Source organism: Chiloscyllium punctatum, chromosome 41 (assembly GCF_047496795.1).
Source record: "Chiloscyllium punctatum isolate Juve2018m chromosome 41, sChiPun1.3, whole genome shotgun sequence".
In the NCBI taxonomy this organism is placed as follows: Eukaryota; Metazoa; Chordata; class Chondrichthyes; order Orectolobiformes; family Hemiscylliidae; genus Chiloscyllium; species Chiloscyllium punctatum.
This window is the reverse complement of record NC_092779.1, coordinates 41,435,294-41,457,748: the sequence shown is the minus strand read 5'-3', so window position 1 is coordinate 41,457,748 and position 22,455 is coordinate 41,435,294. Positions and strand designations below refer to the sequence as shown.

Below are 22,455 nucleotides of genomic sequence, written 5' to 3'. Positions count from 1 at the left end.
CGAAGTTGTGCAGGTTTTGGTATCGTATTAACAAAACAATGCTGCACTTAGACAACTCATATAGCTCACTAAAGCATATAATGTTGTGGTGTTTTCTTAAGGTGTGTTGAAGACAAACACTCATCACTCATAGGTCAGGGTAAACAGTCCTGGACAAAATTAAATGAACTGACATTTATTTTTAATCAACGTGAATGCAGATTACAAAATTCTGTCAAAGGTTATCGCCAACCGGGTCAGGTATGCTCTGGGGTCGGTGATTCACCTCGACCAAACTTGTGCAGGAAGATCGCTGAGAGTCTCGCGCTCCTCAGGGATACGATCACCTACGTGCAGGACAGAGAGTTGGACACCTACCTCATCAGCCTGGACCAGGAGAAATCCTTTGACAGGATATCACACATGTATATGAGAGATGTTCTCTCCAAAATGGGCTTTGGGGAGGGAATCTGCAATTGGATCAGACTGCTCTACACCAACATTGTCAGTGCAGTCTCAATCAATGGGTGGGAATCAGATAGCTTCCCAGTCAGGCAGGGCTGCTCTCTCTGTCCTTCCTTGTTTGTGTGCTGCATAGAGCCATATGCCAGGTCCATCAGGAAGGATGCGAGCTTGAGAGGTGTGACTATTCTTGGCAGCAGGGGCCTGCAGGTTAAGGCCTCCCTGTACATGAATGACGTCACTGTTTTCTGCTCGGATCCGCTGTCCGTCACAGACTGATGTGCATATGTGACCAGTTCGAACGGACCTTGGGAGCCAGGGTAAACCGAGGCAAGAGCGAGGCCATGTACTTCAGGAACCGGGCCGACCAATCCTCGATCCCCTTCACCGTCAGGCCGACCACCTGAAGGTGCTGGGTATTTGGTTCGGGGGGGCTGGGGTGTGTGCCAAGTCTTGGGAGGAGCGTATCAGCAAAGTGAGGCAGAAACTGGGCAGATGGAAGCTATGGTCGCTCTCCATTGCGGGAAAAAACCTGGTCATCAGGTGTGAGGCACTGTCATTGCTGTTATACGTGGCGCAGGTTTGGCCTATTCCCAGAACCTGTGCTGCTGCAGTCACCCGGGCCATCTTCCAATTTATATGCAGACCAAAGATGGACCGGGTCCAAAGGTACTCTATGTATAAAGATCTGGGCAACGGAGGAAAAAATACAGCTTGATGCAGCCAGCCTCACCCTGATGGCTACCTTTGTGTGTGGCTGCATCAAGCTGTGCGTGGATCCCTGGTACGCAAACACCAAGTGTCACTACCTACTGAGGTTCTACCTGTCCCCCGGTGTTGCAAAGACTGGGCCTGGCCTTGCTGCCACGGAACTCTCCAAGTAGTTGGATCGTTCCGTATCACCTGTCCTTCGTGGAGAAGTTTATGAAGAAAAGCACCTTTGACCACAACTCCATCAGGAAGTGGTCAGCACGTAGTGTCCTTGAGACCCTTCGGGAAAAGGAGAGGGCGGGTCCTATCGAGCAGTTCCCTGAGCAGATGGTCAAAGCCATTTGGCAGAATGCCTCATTGCCAGAACTTTCCAACAAGCACCAAGACATGGCTTGGTGGTGGTGAGAAGGGCTCTGCCTGTGAGATCCTTTATGTACGCCCGGATTCTCAGCCACACTGCATGCTGCCCTCGAAGCGGCTGCGGGGAGGGGGAGGGAACGAGACTGTTACACATCTCCTTCTGGAATGTGCCTATGCAGAAGATGGCTGGAGAGGAATGCAGTGGTGTTTGTCGAGGTTCGTGCCGAGCAGTGCCATGATGCGGGACTCCATGCTCTATGGTCTGTTCCCCGGGACACACACCAAGACGAACATTAACTGTGCCTGAAAGATCATCAACTCGGTGAAGGATGCACTCTGGGCGGTCCGAAACCTGTTGATCTTCCAGCTGAAGGAGTTGACCCCGACTGAGTGTTGCAGACTGGCACATTCCAATGTCAAGAACTGTGTTGAGGGATGCGCTGAAGCTTGGGGCAGCTGCCGCCAAGGCGCGGTGGGGTAAGACCACCGTGTAACGTCTGCCTGCCTAAGCACAGGGGGCCGACGCAGTAAGCGAGCTCCGCTGACCCCCCAGCTAAATATGTGGATAGTAATCGTACAGACCTGTATATATGAATGATTACTCTGTCTCTGTATGCAAAGAAATGGAATGTTTATGTATGGCATGACCAATTGTACAGATCATCAAAATATTTTATGAATAAAGTATATTTTTGAAATAAAAAAATATTTTTAATCAACGTGTAATATTTTAAAAGCAACATGACAGCACTGTTATAGTCCTCAACATTTTGCTCCCATTTATTGTTACTGCACCAACAAACAATTGCGGTTTACAGACTGAACATTTGTCAAATTCTGAACCTATTTCTGTTCTGAGTCTTACACCTATTTAAGGCCGGAAATCGTTGCAGTTCGCAAAGGTAGAAAATTCCATTCCCTTTATGTTCGGTCTTTTTCAGATCAGTAAATGTAAAATGGCCGAAATTTTTCCTTTGAACTGCTCCTACTACTATAGGAGCGGCTACGGATTTTCCTTTGAATTGTTGTTCTGTGGCAATCTTTGTCAGTCTACTGACATTTTTAATGAAGCTGTAATCAGCTTCCCCAGTTGAAGACCCTGCCTGAGCTGTGCACTCTCGTCTGCCGGTGTGTATTGGGTTTTAACTAAAGTGTTGGCGGTGCTGGGAGCAGGCTGAGGGAGGGGAAAGTTTTCTGTTGTAATTCCAGTGACAAAGTGCCTGTGCGTGAACGAGGAGTTTTATATAAAGTTCTGATGTAGATGGGAACTTTCAAATATTTAGGTCCTGCACTTCAGGGAGGCGAAGAGAGAGTTTTACGTTCATGCCGAAAGCTGACGTGTTAATCTGGAAATTTCTGAACTATCTGGTCGTTATATGAAAACCTCCCAGACAGACCGTCTACGCAAAAAAACCTTCCCACCGCTTACGTGTAGTCCTCGAGGTCAAATACAAAGTTGAGTCTTATTTTTAAAAACGATTTAACTTATTGACGCCCTTCATTGGGAGGAGGAGGGGGGGTGGGAGAATAAAGAATTCAGGTTTGTTGCATTGGTTTTGGAAACCGAGGGACGTGTTTCGCAGCACGCGGCTATGTTTTGAAGCAGGGCAATTCCAGACGATAATTTCCTCAAATATTTACCCCTCTACCCCCCCTCCCTCCCGGGGGTGCTCCTTGTCGGTGAGCTGCGGAGGGTTTCCGCCATCACCCGCCTATTGCTTCCGGATCGAGAGATGGTTGGGGGATGGGTGAAGAGAAGGAGGAGGGGTAGGGGTGGAAGAGAAGGAGGAGGGGTAGGGGTGGAAGAGAAGGAGGAGGGGTAGGGGTGGAAGAGAAGGAGGAGGGGTAGGGGTGGGAGAGAAGGAGGAGGGGTAGGGGTGGGAGAGAAGGAGGAGGGGTAGGGGTGGGAGAGAAGGAGGAGGGGTAGGGGTGGGAGAGAAGGAGGAGGGGTAGGGGTGGGAGAGAAGGAGGAGGGGTAGGGGTGGGAGAGAAGGAGGAGGGGTAGGGGTGGGAGAGAAGGAGGAGGGGTAGGGGTGGGAAGGAGGAAGGAGGAGGGGTAGGGGTGGGAGAGAAGGAGGAGGGGTAGGGGTGGGAGAGAAGGAGGAGGGGTAGGGGTGGGAGAGAAGGAGGAGGGGTAGGGGTGGGAGAGAAGGAGGAGGGGTAGGGGTGGGAGAGAAGGAGGAGGGGTAGGGGTGGGAGAGAAGGAGGAGGGGTAGGGTGTGGGAGAGAAGGAGGAGGGGTAGGGGTGGGAGAGAAGGAGGAGGGGTAGGGGTGGGAGAGAAGGAGGAGGGGTAGGGGTGGGAGAGAAGGAGGAGGGGTAGGGGTGGGAGAGAAGGAGGAGGGGTAGGGGTGGGAGAGAAGGAGGAGGGGTAGGGGTGGGGGAGAAGGAGGAGGGGTAGGGGTGGGGGAGAAGGAGGAGGGGTAGGGGTGGGGGAGAAGGAGGAGGGGTAGGGGTGGGGGAGAAGGAGGAGGGGTAGGGTGGGGGAGAAGGAGGAGGGGTAGGGGTGGGGGAGAAGGAGGAGGGGTAGGGGTGGGGGAGAAGGAGGAGGGGTAGGGGTGGGGAGAAGGAGAAGGAGGAGGGGTGGGGGAGAAGGAGAAGGAGGAGGGGTGGGGGAGAAGGAGGAGGGGTGGGGGAGAAGGAGGAGGGGTGGGGGAGAAGGAGGAGGGGTAGGGGGGAAGGAGGAGGGGTAGGGGTGGGGGGGAAGGAGGAGGGGTAGGGGTGGGGGGGAAGGAGGAGGGGTAGGGGTGGGGGGGAAGGAGGAGGGGTAGGGGTAGGGGTGGGGGGGAAGGAGGAGGGGTAGGGGTGGGGGGGAAGGAGGAGGGGTAGGGGTGGGGGGGAAGGAGGAGGGGTAGGGGTGGGGGGGAAGGAGGAGGGGTAGGGGTGGGGGGGAAGGAGGAGGGGTAGGGGTAGGGGTGGGGGGAAGGAGGAGGGGTAGGGGTGGGGGGGAAGGAGGAGGGGTAGGGGTGGGGGGGAAGGAGGAGGGGTAGGGGTAGGGGTGGGGGGGAAGGAGGAGGGGTAGGGGTAGGGGTGGGGGGGAAGGAGGAGGGGTAGGGGTAGGGGTGGGGGGGAAGGAGGAGGGGGAGGGGTGGGGGGGAAGGAGGAGGGGGAGGGGTGGGGGGGAAGGAGGAGGGGGAGGGGTGGGGGGGAAGGAGGAGGGGGTGGGGGAGAAGGAGGAGGAGGGGGTGGGGGAGAAGGAGGGGGAGGGGTGGGGGAGAAGGAGGGGGAGGGGTGGGGGAGAAGGAGGGGGAGGGGTGGGGGAGAAGGAGGGGGAGGGGTGGGGGAGAAGGAGGGGGAGGGGGAGGGGTGGGGGAGGGGGAGGGGTGGGGGAGAAGGAGGAGGGGGAGGGGTAGGGGTGGTGGAGGGGAGAAGGAGGAGGGGGGGGTGGTGGAGGGGGAGAAGGAGGAGGGGGGGTGGTGGAGGGGGGAGAAGGAGGAGGGGGGGGTGGTGGAGGGGGAGAAGGAGGAGGGGGAGAAGGTGGAGGGGGAGAAGGAGGAGGGGTGGGGGAGGGGGAGAAGGAGGAGGGGTGGGGGAGGGGGGAGAAGGAGGAGGGGTGGGGGAGGGGGAGAAGGAGGAGGGGTGGGGGAGGGGGAGAAGGAGGAGGGGCGGGGGAGGGGGAGAAGGAGGAGGGGCGGGGGAGGGGGAGAAGGGGTGGGGGAGAAGGAGGAGGGGTGGGGGAGAAGGAGGAGGGGTGGGGGAGAAGGAGGAGGGGTGGGGGAGAAGGAGGAGGGGTGGGGGAGAAGGAGGAGGGGTGGGGGAGAAGGAGGAGGGGTGGGGGAGAAGGAGGAGGGGTGGGGGAGAAGGAGGAGGGGTGGGGGAGAAGGAGGAGGGGTGGGGGAGAAGGAGGAGGGGTGGGGGGAGAAGGAGGAGGGGTGGGGGAGGGGGAGAAGGAGGAGGGGTGGGGGAGGGGGAGAAGGGGTGGGGAGAGGGAGGAGGGGTGGGGAGAAGGAGGAGGGGTGGGGGAGAAGGAGGAGGGGTGGGGGAGAAGGAGGAGGGGTGGGGGAGAAGGGGGAGGGGTGGGGGAGAAGGGGGAGGGGTGGGGGAGAAGGGGGAGAAGGGGAGGGGAGAAGGGGGAGGGGTGGGGGAGGTGGGGGAGAAGGGGGAGAAGGGGGAGGGGGAGAAGGGGGAGGGGGAGGAGGGGGAGGGGAGAAGGGGGAGGGGGAGGAGGGGGAGGAGGTGGGGGAGGAGGGGTGGGGGAGAAGGGGGAGGGGGAGGAGGGGAGGGGGAGGAGGGGTGGGGGAGGAGGGTGGGGGAGGGGGGTGGGGGAGGGGGAGGAGGGGAGGGGGAGGAGGGGTGGGGGAGGAGGGGTGGGGGAGGGGGAGGAGGGGTGGAGGAGGGGGAGGAGGGGTGGAGGAGGGGGAGGAGGGGAGGGGGGGTGGGGGAGGAGGGGTGGGGGAGGGGGAGGAGGGGTGGGGGGGGAGGGGGAGGAGGGGTGGGGGAGGAGGGGTGGGGAGGAGGGGTGGGGGAGGGGGAGGAGGGGGTGGGGGAGGAGGGGTGGGGGAGGGGGAGGAGGGGTGGGGGAGGGGGAGGAGGGGGAGGAGGGGTGGGGGAGGAGGGGTGGGGGTGGGGGAGAAGGAGGAGGGGTGGGGGGGAGAAGGGGTGGGGGAGGAGGGGTGGGGGTGGGGAGAAGGAGGAGGGGTGGGGGGGAGAAGGGGTGGGGGTGGGGGAGAAGGGGTGGGGAGAGAGGGTGGGGGAGAAGGGGTGGGGGTGGAGGAGAAGGGGTGGGGGTGGAGGAGAGGGGGTGGAAGAGTGGGGGTGGAGGAGGAGGAGAAGAGGTGGGGGTGGGAGAGGAGGAGAAGAGCTGGGGGTGGGGGAGAAGTGGGGGTGGGGGAGAAGAGGTGGAGGTGGAGGGAGTGGGGGTGGGGGAGAAGGGGTGGGGGGAGAAGAGCTGTGGGGGGGAGGGGTGAAGAGAAGAGCTGTGGGGGGGTGGGAGAAGAGCTGTGGGGGGGTGGGGAGAAGAGCTGTGGGGGGGGAAGAGAAGAGCTGTGGGGGGAGGAAGAGCTGTGGGGGGGGGTAGGAAGAGCTGTGGGGGGGGGGGGAGGAGGAAGAGCTGTGGGGGGGGGGAGGAGGAAGAGCTGTGGGGGGGGGGAGGAGGAAGAGCTGTGGGGGGGGAGGGAGGGAGGGAAGAGCTGTGGGGGGGGAGGGAGGAGGGAGGGAAGAGCTGTGGGGGGGGGAGGGAGGAGGGAGGGAAGAGCTGTGGGGGTGGGGGGGGATCTTCACGTTCACAAGGCAGTGCTTATTCATCTCGACTACTGGCTGGTGCCCTCCAGAGGATTCCGTTCCGCCTTCCTCACTGCAATTATATATATATTTAAAAAGACACGCACAAGGTTGGGGTTTAGTACGTCAGCACAGCCCGGGTCAGGAAGGCACCGGGCACCCCCCCTCCTCCCCCTGTGCTGCCGGGGGTTTGTCAGCAGCAGCAGTGACGGTAATCTGCTGCACGGGCGGCAGTTCTTACACGGCGCATCTTCCGCTGGTTGGTGAATTTTAAATAAATTGTCGGTGTGTGTGAGGGGTGGGGGTGGAATGGGGGAGGTGCTGAGGTACCTGGAAGCAATGGGAAAGCCCAGTGTGTGAAGGACACAACGTGAGCTGACAGCGAGGAACCTCCGGGATATCCGTCACTCCGAGGGATGTACAGAGGGGCCCCGCCGAGGGGGGAGGGGGGGAACTCCAGACTCGGCACCGCACCCGACCAATCAGCAGCTGCTCCTTGTCTGTGGGCGGGGCGGTCCGCTGCTCGCGCTTCCCTTACGTCATCCCCCGCCCAGCCCAGCCCCGCCCGCAGTAGCGCGCGGGGAGGGGGGGGGGGCGGGGCGGGGCGGGGCGGGACGGGAGCTCCGCTGACGTCATGGGGCAAGCCTGGCAGCCGCTTCCAGCCCCGGCTCCAAAGAGGAGGAGAAGGAGGTGAGAGAGTGATGGAGTAGCCGGGTGGCTAGCTCCCTCGCTTGCCTGTCTGACGATGGGGGCCTACTGACTGGGACACTGCTGACTGAGTGCCAGCTCCCACTCCTTTGTGATTTCCTCCCTTGATCCATGACCCCCACCTGCTTCCTACATCTACCCCTCCCCCACCCCTGTCATTCTTCCCCCTTCTCTTTGATCAGCCTTCACCCAAGTGTGATCAGCACCTTCTACTCTTTCTTGCTGTATCCCTCCTGTGAAATCTAATGGCCTACCTGCACACCTCTTGCTCTGATTCTGTGCCTCTTTTGTCTGTATTTTTACTTCTAATTTCATTTTGCTTTGTAGTTTGTTCCTTCCATCTGCCTTCAGTGTGATCCCTTGACTGTAATGATGTGGAAGAGCCAGTGTTGGACTGGGGTGGATGAAGCCTTTGCTCTAATCCAATCTTTTCATTTCTACTATCACTTTCTGCCTTCTCCTACTTTACATAGACATAACATTTACTACTCTTGAGATTTGGAAGAGCAGACGTCCCAGATTTGCAGTTAACCTCTTTGCTTTCGAGGCAGCAGCATTTTGCATTATCTTTGAACATTTCTTTTATTTAGTATCGATGGTTATGCTCTGGAGGCTGAAAGAGTTTTGCCAGCTAACAGCTAACCATTTTAGAAGAGTAGGTGTAGCAGAGTTCAGTCTTTGTTTTGGGGCATATGTTGAAGTGACTGTGAACAGGATTGAGGAAAACATTGAGATAGTGTGTGTTAAACATTTGGTATTGTATGCCGCTTTGATTGCATCTTATTCTAAAATTGAAACATGTCAACTTTCTGAAGAATATATTCCAATAAAAGTTGCCCTGTCTCCATGTTAAGTTTGATCTTCTATTTGTAAGATGTGGAATCCAGCTTGAAATTTGAATGGCAAAACTTTGAAAATGTGACTTTAATCTGAGCACCCTCTGCAGTTATTTGCTGAGAGCATTGTTCAAGTAATAGATTTAATAGCTCTACCAAAATTGATGTCGATCTACCAGCATGAAAATCCATGGGTCTGGAGTAAGCTGCATTTTGATTTCTACCCAAAAAAGCATTGGTTTTCCCAAAATATTTGCAATTAAGTGCATTTGAATTGTCATGACTTGGAGGTGGACTGGGGTGTACAAAGTTAAAAATCACACAACACCAGGTTATAGTCCAACAGGTTTATTTGGAAGCACTGGTTTTCAGAGTGCTGCTCCTTTATCAGGTGGTGAATTGTAGTCATCATTCCTGGTATTCTCTGAAGAAACACTGCCTTTGTTTGATAACTTGTTATAGTGAATCTGGGAAATTATTTTGAGTATTGCAAACACCACGAAAACATTGTATTCCTCTACATGTCTTTAGTGTGTAATAAAGTTGGTTTTTGGATCATATTGTGAGATGCATCATAAAGGGGCTGACTGCATTTAATATTTATGAATAGATTTGGGAGTTGGACAAGAAAGGAAAGCATAACTTTTAATATGTAATCATTTTGTATTGATTGTATGTGAGAAGGCTCAGATTTGGAAAGTTTTACCTTTCCACCACATTACATATCACTTTGCAGACTCCCAAATTTGACTTTTGAGTTAGTGCAAACTGCATACTCTCAATTATTGTGGAGAAGAATATCTTTTTCCCCCTCCTAGAAAAGACATCAATTTTATACTTTGTGCCTCCTAAAACAGATTGCTTTTGTTGTATACTTTCTTCCTGATTTTATCAGATGTGGGGAATGACTTTTACCATATTAATTTTTATCTTTCAGTTGTTTTGATGGTGTTTGGTCAGTGCCAGGCGGCCTTTCCGCCATCCCTCTCTTTGCCTCCCTTCACTTTGGTGAGGCTGGAACATGCCACGTCGGAAACAAGTTAATCCTAAGCCTCTAAGAGGTGAGAATTGCCAATATCATTTATATATCTTTTAAAAATGTCTAGTTGTTGGCCTAATTTCTAATTTTCAATGTACGTTATTATTATTGAGATGTTCAATCTGTTGTCCAGTCTTTCAGTTGTATTACTAATCTTTTGGTTAAATTTACAAAAAAAGTCCAGATGTTTTAGTGCACAAGTTGGCACTGTGATCAATCTTAAAATGCTGGTGGTTGAAAATAGTATGAGGAACTTCACTGAAGTATCTTTCAATAATTGGAAGAATATAAACAAATGACTGAATTAGGATTTATAAATTTACAGTGTCATTGACTAATATGATCAAACTCCAATATGCTATATTAAGTCTTTATTTGTAAAAGGAGAACTTAAAGCAATTATTTTGGTAAGGATCACAGATTACTCATAAAGAACCTTGTGTATACACAATAAATCATTTCATTTATATAACTGGAATGAACTGAGAAATGTCCATCATTAAAGACAATTTACCCTAATCTAAATGGGACACCTTTTGGTGAGGTTAGAATGATGCAAGACTGGCAACAAATTAATCTGAAGTTTGAGAGAGTGAGAAATGCCAATATCATCGAAACTAAGATCTGCTCATTAGCTATTAAAATGTACAAGGCATTGGGATATATCACTGTCACATTGATATTGCAGTTATAATGTAAATAGTGCCTGAATTCAGGGCTTTTGATCTGACCTGGCACTGGAGTAAAACAGAATGAAGGTCAGGGTAACAAAACTGATCTGCTCTGAGCACATCTTAAATGGAGATTGCTGAAATGCTTTCCTTCCATCAAAATATATATCTCAATAAGTCCTGTTTGGCTTGAGTTGCTAAAGCAGTCCACCTCTGATCACCAAGACATCATCTTCCAGACCATCAACACGCTCGCCACTTTGGAAATCTCCCGTCCACAGTCTCCAACCTGATAATTCCCCAACCCTGCACTGTCTGTTTGTATCCTCCACCAAAATTCCATATATCTGACTGCCTCAGTTGATCCATTGTCTTTACCTGCTCCTGCCCCACCGAACTCATCTCCTCATACCTCAACTCCGTTCTTTCCCCTTTAGTCCAGGAACTCCCTACCTTCAAAAATGACACAACCCATGCTCTCCACTTCTTCCAAAACTTACAATTTTCTGGCCCCAAACAGTACTTGTTCACCATGGATATACAGACCCTTAATACCCATGTCCCCCACATGTAGGGCCTAAAACCCCTCGCTTCATCCTTTCCCGTAGGCCCAACCAGTCCTTCTCTAGTGATACTCTCATTTGTTTGACAGAATTGATTCTCACCCTCAACAGTTTTTTTTAAGATTCCTCCCATTTCCTATAAACCAAAGGGCTGGCCATGGGCACCCACATATACCTGAACTATGCCTGTCTCTTTGCAGGATTTATCCTTCTTCCACAACTATCAGTTTACTGATATATCCAAATTTAGTGTTAACAGATTTCAGAGTTGACTTTTGATGGTGTATCAGATTTAAGAAAACAAAAAATAATTTTGCACTGTAACAGAAGACCAAGATTTCACTGTCTCCCACAGATGACATTCTTGTCACATCTCTATGGCTTATAATCAAACATGAGAAAAGAACATGTACAGATTGGATTGTGTTGTGAACATGGATAAGACTTCTTTGAATTTTGATACAAGCAACCAATCCACAATTCATCAATCACTTTATAACCAATTCGTGCTCATTAAATGCACTTTATAGAAGAACGACCTGTATTAATGGGTGAGTTGTGCCGTTAATAGGCGTTTAGCAAGTTATAATCTCCATTAATTGGCAACTCACTGCTGCCTAGCAAGAAACTCACTTTGCTGTTAAGCAGATGCGTAAAAGATGCATCAAATTACTACTGACAGAGGTAGATCTTGCCAGACTTCTAGGATTCTACCATAAATCACAATCCAGATGATATCATCTAAATCTCTGAGAGTCTGCCACTTCAGCCTTGTGCAAGAGGTTTTAAAAGCAAGGTATTATCAAAGCTTGCTCTAAAACACTAAGGTGCACTTGAAACGTTTGGAATTTTGAAATGTTCTAAATAGTGTGAAGATCAGGATTTCACCTTTGAAAGATACTGTCTGATCTTCTGAATTAACTTTGTAGTTTTGTATCAAAGAGCTTATTCCTTAAAAAAACTTACTGTATAGTAAAATTGAGATTATAATGTTTTTGTTCTATTGTATTCTTAATTTGTCACAGTAATATTTTTCTCAGTTTATGTAAGCTTATGAGGGGATGAGGAAGAAAGTTGAAATTGGAATCTGTATACATAGGTAATTAGATTCCCTACAGTATGGAAGCAGGCCCTTCGGCCCAACAAGTCCACACCGACCCTCCGAAGAGTAACCCCCAGACCTATTTCCCCCTAATGCACCTAATGCACCTAACACTATGGGCAATTTAGCATGGCCAGTTCACCTGACCTGCACATCTTTTGGACTGTGGGAGGAAACCTGAGCGCCTGGAGGAAACCCACACAGACATGGGGAGAATGTACAAACTTTCCACATTCAGCTTAATGGTGGCTTCAAGGTTTAAGCTTTGACCTGATAATATATTTAAATTGCAGGATATAGAAATGAACCAGTAAGAAAAATAAAATTTTGTTTAAAACTTGCTCTGAGGTAAAAGTTTTCAATTTGGCAATCCTAATTGAATTCCACGTTTTAATATCTGAAGTTAAGGGTTGGTGGTGTTATTTTCTAACACTTGTGAACATTTTAACTATCTTATTAGGTGCCCTTATTTACTATCACACTTCGTTAACTTCAAATTAATGTGACATGCATACATTTGCAACACTTTGGATTAAAATTATTTTAATTGCATGTTGGTGCTGTATTGATACTGTATACAGAGTTTAGAAGCTCTCCGATTGTAACCTCTGTATCAAGTAAGTGAAGTATCATAAACTTGAGTAATTCTGGTGTCATGTAAAAGTTGACGTCTGACTAGTCATTTAAAAAGTTGTGCATCTCATGTATAGCGGACTTATGATTTTTAGCCAAAGAGTCTAAACTGTTTGTACTTGTCACTCTCTCTTTGCTAATGTCAGACTCACCCTGATTATACCTACATGATAGAATTATAGAATATCATACCATTGAAGGTGGCAGTTTGGTTTTCGTGTTTGCACGTGAGAGCATGTGATGCCAAAGTTACCGGCTCAGTGGTGCACAGTGTTCCTGCACAGCCCGCTCTTTCTACTATGGCAACATGGTATTAAGAAGGACCATAGATACATTGTCCATTTCAAACTAATGTTGAGTTTGCAAAGCAAACAAATAATTCAGAGGCAGCTGGAAAATTCCAAGTAATGGGGAAGCATGTTAGACCTTGGGAATGTGCCTAAGAAAGTGGCTGCCAATAGAAGTTAAATTTGCAAAATATGTTGATGAGAATTGCTGTCAATGGACTCTGTTTATTGATATATCCAAATTCATTGTTGCCGATTTCAGAGTTGACTTTTGGTGTATCAGATTTATGAAAATAAGTAATTTTGCACTGTAACAGAAGACCAAGGTTTCACTGTCTCCCAATAGAATTAGATGACATTCTTGTCATATGTGTAAGGCTTATAATCAAACATGAGAAAAGAACATATAGAGGTTGGATTGTGTTGTGAATGTGGATAAGACTTCCTTGAACTTTTGATATAGCAACCAGTCAAATGATAAACAAATTTGATGAGAAAACAATGTTCGTGAAGACAGTTGGCTGGGAAAAATATAGAAAGTTTGAGGTTTCTCACCAGGAGGAGGATTACATAAAGACAAAAGTCTTCTCATCTGTAACATATTCAGAACACACCTCATCAATGATGTTGATGAAAGCTAATTGCAAAACAATAATATTTCAGTGATATTAGCCATGTTCAACTATTGGATGTCTCTCTAAACGAGCTGTTCAGGGATAGCATGATGGAAAAAGAAATAATGTCTGGATGATAGATGACAACTGTCACAAAGCTGGTCCCTTTTTTCTCGAAGCAGTTCCTTTTCTCAAGGATACTGTGTCCTTGGATTTTCTCTCAGAGGGGTCATAAAACCCTCCTAGCTCCGAGTCGACTTGTTTTCAGAGATGAAAAATGATGTTGAGAGGCCTTTTGTTTCTATGTAAACAGATGGGACTTCAGGCCAAAATGGTCATGCTTTAGAATGACCTGTATAATGAAAGGGATGTGGCCAACTCTCTAGCTGAGCAATTCAGTCCAGAACTAGCTAGGAATTCAGCTGTGTGGAAACAGGCTGCTAAACTCTCTCTCGCCCTCTGCCCCTGTAATTTCAACTTGTAAGCATTTGTTCCATTTTACTGATTTATTTTAAAGGGGTTTGCTTATTGGGATTTCGGAACAGCATAATTAAGTCTAGTTTGGATTGAATGAGTTCTGTAGGGGTTCTTTATTCTGTTCTTTGTGTAATGTTGTGAATATATTTTTGTCTATCTTAAATCCTGGTAGTCAACCTAACTAACTTACTCTGGGTAGTTTCCACGTACACTTAGCAAAATAAATTGCAAAGTTATGGACTGGGCTGCATGCTGAAGAATGTTTTGAGTGGTCTGGCCTAGTTCATAACAGATGCAGTGCTAGTGATAAAAACACCAGCACTGCACCAGCACCAGCACCAAAAATTTCGATTTTCCTTATGGAAGGTAACTCAATAATTTATTCCAATTTTTGACAACTTTTTCATTGTCCAATTTGATTTGAGGAATGTCCAATTCAGAATCCTCAATCTGGTTCATCTTTCTGTGCTGTAATTCTTCTCTTACTTTCCTTCCCTATCAAAATACCTTTTGAGCATATTCACATGACAGAGTCTGGGATTTCTTCCTTTCTGGAGTCTTTATCAAGTAGTTCACCTCACTCGATTTCCTCTAGATTTGATAAGGTCCACTAAACCTTGCTTTTAAAAGCTCACCTGTGACTGCAAATAACACCAATACCTTATTCCCAATTGCAAAATTGCAAATTTGTGATTTCTTATCTGCTTCCTGTTTCATTGTATGCTGTGATACTTTTAAATGCTGTCTAGCCAACTCTCCAGCTCTATTTATTTGTTCTCAAAAATTTGATACATAGTCCAAATATTCTGACCTATTAATTTCTCCTTAATCAATTTTAATGGTCCTCTTACTTCATGCCCAAAAATTAATTCATATGGACTGAATTTGGTTGATTCATTTGGTGCATCTCTGATCGCAAAAAGTACAAACGGAACTCCCTTTCCCAATCGCCTGGATAATCCTGACCATAAGCCCTCAACATGGTCTTTAGCATTTGATGCCATCTCTCTAGCGCTCCCTGTGATTCTGGACGGTACGCAGTAGATTTGAAATGCTTTATTCCCCAATTATCCATAACCTCCTTGAATAGTTTGGATGTGAAATTTGACCCTTGATCTGACTGGATCTCCATTGGTAGAGTGTATCTCGCAAAAAAATTAAGTAAATCTTCCACAACCCTTTTAGCTGTGATATTGCGTAATAGGATTGCCTCTGGAAATCTAGTCAACACATCCATTATTGTTAATAAATATTTATTCCCACTTTTTGTTTGAGGTAGTGGACCTACATGTCAAGACTCTTGTGAAAGGTTCCTCAAATGCTGGAATGGGTATTAAAGGTGCAGGTTTTATTACTGCCTGTGGTTTTCTGATTAGCTGACATGTATAACACATCTTGCAAAATTCAACTACATCCTTGTGTAGTCCAGGTCAGTAAAAATGTCTTTGTATTTTAGCCTGTGTTTTCCTCACCCCTTAAATGGGTAGCTCAAGGGCCACTTGCAGCATCTTTTTTCTATACCTTACTGGCAAAACAATTTGAGTTTTGAGAAGATTTTTAGCTCAGGTTGAGATTTTGGATATAAGTTTGCTCGCTGAGCTGGAATCTTTGTCCACTTTTCTGCTTGAATGTGTGATGGTCTCCATTTCCTTATTAAGAAATCATTTGTTAAGTGATGACACAAAGGGATGCATTCACTCCTTCTCTGTATATGCCTTTTGATACAACTGACTTAAGTTCTCATCTTTGTGCTGTAACTCAATAAACATAGCAGAGCTAAAGATGCTTGCATGCTTACCTAGTTGCTTCTGCTCTGTCCCACTTATCTGTTCAAAAAAAGTCCCTGATAAAGTTATGTCAGCTTCCTTATCTGTGCCTTTTGATCTCTCCTGCTTCAACTTGTGCCTCTGTGATCTTGTGATCACACAATGTGGGAAAATTCCTGGATAAATATCCTTCCTTCATTTCTTCAGTTGCCTGCGCCTCCACTGGCTTTTCACAGCATGCCTACCTGTGAATCAGCAATATCATTTGCATGGACAAATTGTATTCCTGGAGCTGAGAGTTTGTCCAGTACTCCTACCACAAATTCTCCACTCTTCTCTGGACTCTCTAGCCTCACTTTACATAACTGAGCACTTTTTGCCTCACCATGAATTCCTGTTACCAGTACCTTTTCTGGCAACAGTCCATCAGGAGTACATATCTCCTCATCCTTCAGCATTACAGACTGAGAGGATCCTGTGCCCCTTTATGTTGTAACTTCTTAACCTGTTACTCCTTCCCTATGTGAATAAACTTTACTCTTCCATGTATACTTTTTAAGCAGATCTGGTACTTTCTCCTTAATCAACCTCTGATCATCTTGTACACTCTGAGGCAGTTGTCTAACTTCCCTTGTGCTTTTTGTTACTAGTCCAACAAAACTCCCAGGCTCATCTGGTTTTCCTACATCTGGCTTTCTCCTAGCCCACCAACACTGATTTCATGTGGCCCACTTTATTACAATGAAAACACTGGAGCTTTTTAACTTCTTTGTCCCCCCCGAAGGGTTTCTTTTTTACCTGCTGGTAAGTTATCCTTATAATCTTCACTGAGATCTACCTTTTTCTTTCTACATGAGGATTTCTCTTTGCCCAATTTCTATCCCTCAGACTGAAATTAATTTTGGAAGCCAAACAGTGTTTTATGGACCAGGTCATAATTCTCAGCCACTTCAGTTGCTAACCTTGTTGTTTTAACTCTCTGTTCTTCCACATGAGTTCGCACTACTTCGGGCAGTGAACTTTTGAATTCCTCCAAAATAATTACCTCTCTCTAATGGCTTCATAAGTTTGGTCGATTTTTAAAGCGGTTATCCATCTATCGAAATTACTGTTTGATTTTTCAAATTCAATGTGATTTGACCTGGGTCCCTCCTTAGATTTCTGAAATGTTGTCTATCAGCTCATATGCACTTAAAATGGTGTTTTTCACCTCCTTCGATAGCGATGTGAAAAACCTCACTAGCCCTACCTACAAGTTTCGTTTAGATCAACAAAACCCACATTGCCACTGGCTACTGCGTTTGTTTAGACACCCTTTTCAACTGAGATGAAAAAGGCTTCCACGTCCTTCTCATCAAATTTAGGCAATGCTTTAACATACTTAAACAGTTTCTCACAACAGTCCCAATAAGCAAACCCCCTTTAAAAAACTGTAAAAATGAAACAAATGCTTACAGATTGAATTTAGAGGGGCAGAAGGATAGAGAGAATTTAGCAGCCTGTTTCCACACAGCTGAACTCCTAACTAGTTCTGGACTGAACTGCTCAGCTAGAGAGCTGACATATTATACAGGTCACTTCTAAAACATGACCACTTTGGCTTGAAGTCTCATCTATTCACATGTAAACAAAAGGCCTCTCAACATCCTTTTTCATCTCTGTACCAAATTAGTCAACTCGGAGCTAGGAGGGTTTCATGACCCCTCCTGAGAGAAAAACCAAGGGACACAGGATCCTTGAAAAAAGGAACAGCTTCTAGAAAAAAGGGACCAGCTTTGTGATACAACACATGGGGCTATGTGGTTAACAGTCCTGTGTGAATAGAATATAGAAGTTTGAGATGAAATCAGAATGGAGTTTGTCATTAAATCATTCAAGAAAAGTGGAAGATATTTATTTGTGGAAACAGGAGGACATGATTGCCAATGAAGATGGTATTGATGATTGGCATTCAGGGCAAAGGTATGGATGTGTTATTTGATTCTGAAGATGAGGGTGATTTTATTAATTTTCAATACAATGAAATTGTGATGAATGAAACTATCTGTCACAAAATGGTTATGTCACGTTGTGAATCATTCCTGCCAGCAGAATGGGAAATCCCTTGGATTGATGCCCATGATAGGCCAAAATTCTGCACTAGGATCTCTGGGTTCATCAAATCTATTTAAACTTGTCTACTTAATATGCCAACCAATCAGTATAGTTAGGTCACACAAGAGCATGTAAACATTGAGCACTAGCAAGCCGTGATTTAATATTGAGATCTGTCTGTGAAAGCAAGTGCGAAGCCTGCATGTATGGCTAAATGTGTGAGAAAGTAAAGTGTCAATTGAAAAGTAAGATGAATGCCTGGCCATTTGTGGTGCCTGTTTCCCTAGCTGAAATGGCAAAAGCCATAGTCTCTGGGATTTCACATCTGAACAGAAAAACCTTGTAAAGAATTTTGTTCGCATTTGTGACATGAAGGTCTATATGAAGACATGAAGCAGAAAAAAACAATTTGAGTTTTGCAGAACACCCTCCTGACAGTTTTCACTGTCTTTATATAACTGGCCTTGTCAGTCGTACCCCTCTAATTTTTCCTGTGTGTGTATGAACATGCAAGGTCTGTGTGTGGTAGCAGTTTCCAGAAGCTATATGTTGACATGCCAATCGGCATGCATGGAACTTCCCAGTGGGAAACCGAAAGGAAATGTTGCTTGAAAGGTGTGAACAATTTGAATAAAGATCTTTTTTCGCACATTTATTGCTTTAGAGTTTTGATTTGACATTAAAATATGTGTATTTTTGGTCTTCAGTGTGTTGTAGGCAAATTGGTTTACATTGAAATGTATTCATCTGGGAATGAGGCCTTGTTGGTTATCATGAACATTAATGACATTTAGTATATAAAGTGAAGGAAGTTATGATGAACCTTATGTAAAATGGAAATGGAATGGAATTCTCAAATGGAATGCGTGCCCAATTTTGGAACGTAACCTTAAGGCCTCAAAGGAACTAAAAGAAGAGCAAAGTTACATTTGTGAATGTTTCCAGAGATGAAGAACCTCAGCTCAGTGATGGACTAGTGAAGCTATGGCTGTTCTGTTTACAGAGAAGGAGGGTTATGGACAACGTACATTTGGCTAATTGCTCCCAGTAGCAGAAGGATTGAGAACTAGAGGACATTTCATTCCATACACGTACCACCCTCTGTGTGGAAAACGTTGCCCCATAGGTCTCTTTTATATCTTTTCCCCTCTCGCCCTAAACCTATATCTTCTAGTTCTGGACTCCCCAACCTCAGGGAAAACACTTTGCCTATTTACCCTATCCATGCCCCTCATAATTTTGTAAACTTCTATAAGGTCACCCCTCAGCCTCTGACACTCCAGGGAAAACAGCCCCAGTCTGTTCAGTCTCTCACTCTAGCTCAAATCCTCCAACCCTGGCAACATTCTTGTAAATCTTTTCTGAACCCTTTCAAGTTCCATAACATCTTTCCTATAGGAAGGAGATCAGAATTGCATGCAATATTTCAACAGTGGCCTAACCAATGTCCTGTATATCCACAACATGACCTCCCAACTCCTGTACTCAATACTCTGATCAATAAAGGAAAGCATACTAAACGCCTTCTTCACTATCCTATCTACCTGCCACTCCACTTTCAAGGAGCTATGAACCTGCACTCCAAGGTCCCTTTGTCCAGCAACACTCCCTAGGACCTTACCATTAAGTGTATAAGTCCTGCTAAGATTTGCTTTCCCAAAATGCAGCACCTCACATTTATCTGAATTAAACTCCATCTGCCACTTCTCAGCTCATTGGCCCATCTAATCAAGATCCTGTTATCATCTGAGGTAACCCTCCTCACTGTGCACTACACCTCCAATTTGGTGTCATCTGCAAACTTACTAACTGTACCTTTTATGCTCGCATCCAAATCATTTATGTAAATGACAAAAGGTAGAAGGTCCAGAACTGATTCTTGTGGCACTCCACTGGTCACAGGCCTCCAGTCTGAGAAACAGGCCAATATGGAGTTATTTCAGCTTTCATAGCTCTAAACAACTTAGGCATTTTGGCATGGCCGATCTATCTAATTTACTCATCATTGTACTGTGGGAGGAAACTGGAGCACCTGGAGGAAACCCAGGTAAACACTGGTAGAATGTCCAAACTCCACGCAGACAGCGACTGGAATCAACCTGGGTCCTTGGCGCTGCAAGGCAGCAGTGAGATCCACTGTCCCTTGAATGCCCAAATGGATTTGGCTGTTTTTGTAACTAAAAGTTGGCATGTGGATGCAGCAAGCACTTAGAAAGGTGAATTGTCTGCTGGCTTTCATCACAATGGGATGTGAGTACAGACATAAAGATGTCTTGCTGCGGTGTATAGAGCTTTGATGGGACCCCAACTACAGGGCTATATATGGTCTTGGTCACTTTTGCCTAAGGTAGGATATTATCAACGAAGGAGTTCAAGGAAGGTTCATCAAAGTGATCCCTGAAATGGCAGGATTGAATTACGAAGAGCGATTGAGAAAATTGAACCTGTATTTTTAAGATTTTGAAAGAGAAGAGGTGATCTAATTGAAACTTCCCAAACTTTTATGACAGAGTGGGTGTTGACATGAGTTCACCCTGACTGCTAATTATAGGACCAAGGGACATGGCCTCAGAATTTTATTAATTTAAAATTGAGGGTGGAAAACCTTTTTAGAATTGTCTATCTCTGAGGATTTTGAAAATTCCATTGTTGAGGATGTTCAGGACAGAAATAGATTTCTGGATACCAGTGAAATTTAGGAATATGGGGAAAATGCAATTGCGGTAGAATTTTAAAAAGAAATTTAGCCATGGGACATGGATATCGCTGGCTGGGCCAACATTTGTTGCCAATCCTTAGTTGCTCTTGAGAAAGTGTTGGCTTTTTTGAATTGCTGTAGTCCATATGCTGTACCTGCGATACTATAATACTATTTGGGAGAGAATTCCAGGATTTTCACTCAACGATACTGAAGGAATGGTGATACATTTCCAAATCAGGATGGTTTGTGGCTTGCAAGGGAACTTGCAGTTTGTGATATTCCTTTATTTTCTGCCTTTGTTCTTCTAGGTGGAAGTGGTATTAGGTTTAGAAAGTGCTGTCTAAGGAGCCTTGGTAAATTTCTGCAGTGCATCTTGAAGTAGTACACGCTGTTACTATTGAACATTGGTGGTGGAGGGAGTTGATGTTTGTGAATGTGGTGCTGCTCAAGCAGGTTACTTTGTCCTAGTTGTTGTCAAGTTTCCTGAGTATTATTGGAGTTTTACTTATCCATGTCAATGGGGAGCATTTCATCCCATTCCTGACCTATACATTGTAGGTGGTGTAGGAAATCGAATGAGTTCCTCACTACAGGATTTCTAACCTCTGACCTGCCAGTGCCTCTGCTACTCTAGTTCAGTTTTTGATCAATGGTAAGCCCCCAGGAAAGATGAGGGAATCAGTGATAGAAAAGTGATAGATTGAATGTCAAGACATGATAGATTGTCTCTTATTGGATTTGGTTGTTGTGTGAAGAGTTGTGAATTGAGATGAACGTTATACAATCATTATCAAACATCCCTATTTCTGACCTTATGATGGGAGGTAAGGTCATTAATAAAGTAGTTGATGGTTGGGCCTCGATACTGTCCAGAGCAGCCTGCAGAGATGTCCTGGAGCTGGGATGACTGACCTCCCACAAGCACAAAAATCTTCTGTGGTGCCAAGAATGACTGACTGACTGACTCCAAGCAGCAGAGAATTTTCCTCATTTGACTCCAGTTTTGCCAATCTTGGTCAAATATCACCTTGATGTCAAGATCAAAATTCAGCTAATTTGTCCGAGACAAAGCTGTAATGAGGTCACGAGCTGAATGGCCATGGGCATCAGTGAGCATGTTATTGCTGAGCAGGTATGGTATGATAGCACTGTTGATGATAATCAACAAAATTTACTTGAATGGCAGAGCAGGCTTGATGGCTGAATGATCTACTTTTCTTATTTCCTATGTCAGTGAGATAAACTTGAGCATGAAGTATTTAGCAGTTTCAGATAGTAGAAAAAATTGCTGTCATTCAACTTGGCAAGTGGGCATGAAAATGGGCAATGAGATTCAGTTTGGAGAGTGCATGTCCACAGATCCCTGCAGGTAGCTGGAAAGGCATTTAAGGCATTCAAAAAGGTCTTTATGGCTGAAGCATTGAATATAATGATAGGGAGTTTTTGCTAGAACTGAGTCTTCTATAAAATTGATTCGAGGCTGGTCTAAGGCTATTGTATACAGTTCTGGTCATGGCTCTACATCAAGGATGTGATCACACTGCAGTGAATAGAATGATGTTACCAAAAATGGAGACCTTCAGCTATGAAGAAAAATTGTACGAGCACTATTGCTCGGTTTGGAGCGAGGAGACTGAGAGAAGATTGAGTTGAAGTGTACAACATTGAGTGTCCAAGATACTTTGGATCAGAAGGACCTAATTTCCTTGGCAAAGAGGTCAGTAACCAGGGGGCATAGACTTTAAAACAGCTGGCAGTATGATTTACAATAATTGGCAGAAACTGAGCTGGGTTGAGAATATTTTTCACCTAAAGGATAGTGTGATCTGGAATTCTGATTTTCTGAAGATACTGTAGTGACAGCAACTTGCGATGCATTTAAAAATTATTTAGAAGTTTTGCATTTTGTGTATATTTAAGTTGGTCTTAAGAGCGATAAAGTGGGGTCTTGTTTTTCAGCTGGTACAAATACAATCTTCTGTGCCATTAGTGCAGACAATTATAAAGTTGGCCCTTTTTTATATTTTTGATGGTTCTTATTTTTTCCACACCTCTCTTACCTTGCTGATCAAAGCAGATTTTGACTCTTTCAGGCATTTCCTTGTAAAATGTTCTGTATTATCCTGACCAACACTAAGCTCTTTCTGTGACATTTGTTTTTGTTCGAAATTTATTTTTAGACTCTTCTGGCCCACTGATCCTCACGGCCTTCCTCAGTCTGTCTAACCAGGTGT

At 46.2% G+C, this 22,455-nt stretch overlaps 1 protein-coding gene across 6 annotated transcripts in view; it reads left to right on the top strand.

The window, feature by feature from the left end:
• The first annotated feature begins 2,394 nt into the window (after positions 1–2,394).
• hivep1 (HIVEP zinc finger 1) overlaps positions 2,395–22,455 on the top strand; it is a 212,316-nt gene continuing 192,255 nt past the window's right edge. For 2 of the 6 annotated variants that reach the window (XM_072560777.1, XM_072560772.1), the window contains exons 1-2: positions 7,352–7,420; positions 9,212–9,335. In XM_072560777.1, coding sequence (XP_072416878.1) covers positions 9,296–9,335 — 40 coding nt within the window. In that variant the 5' untranslated portion in view covers positions 7,352–7,420; positions 9,212–9,295. The other 4 variants (XM_072560776.1, XM_072560774.1, XM_072560775.1 and 1 more) reach the window with 4 other exon arrangements.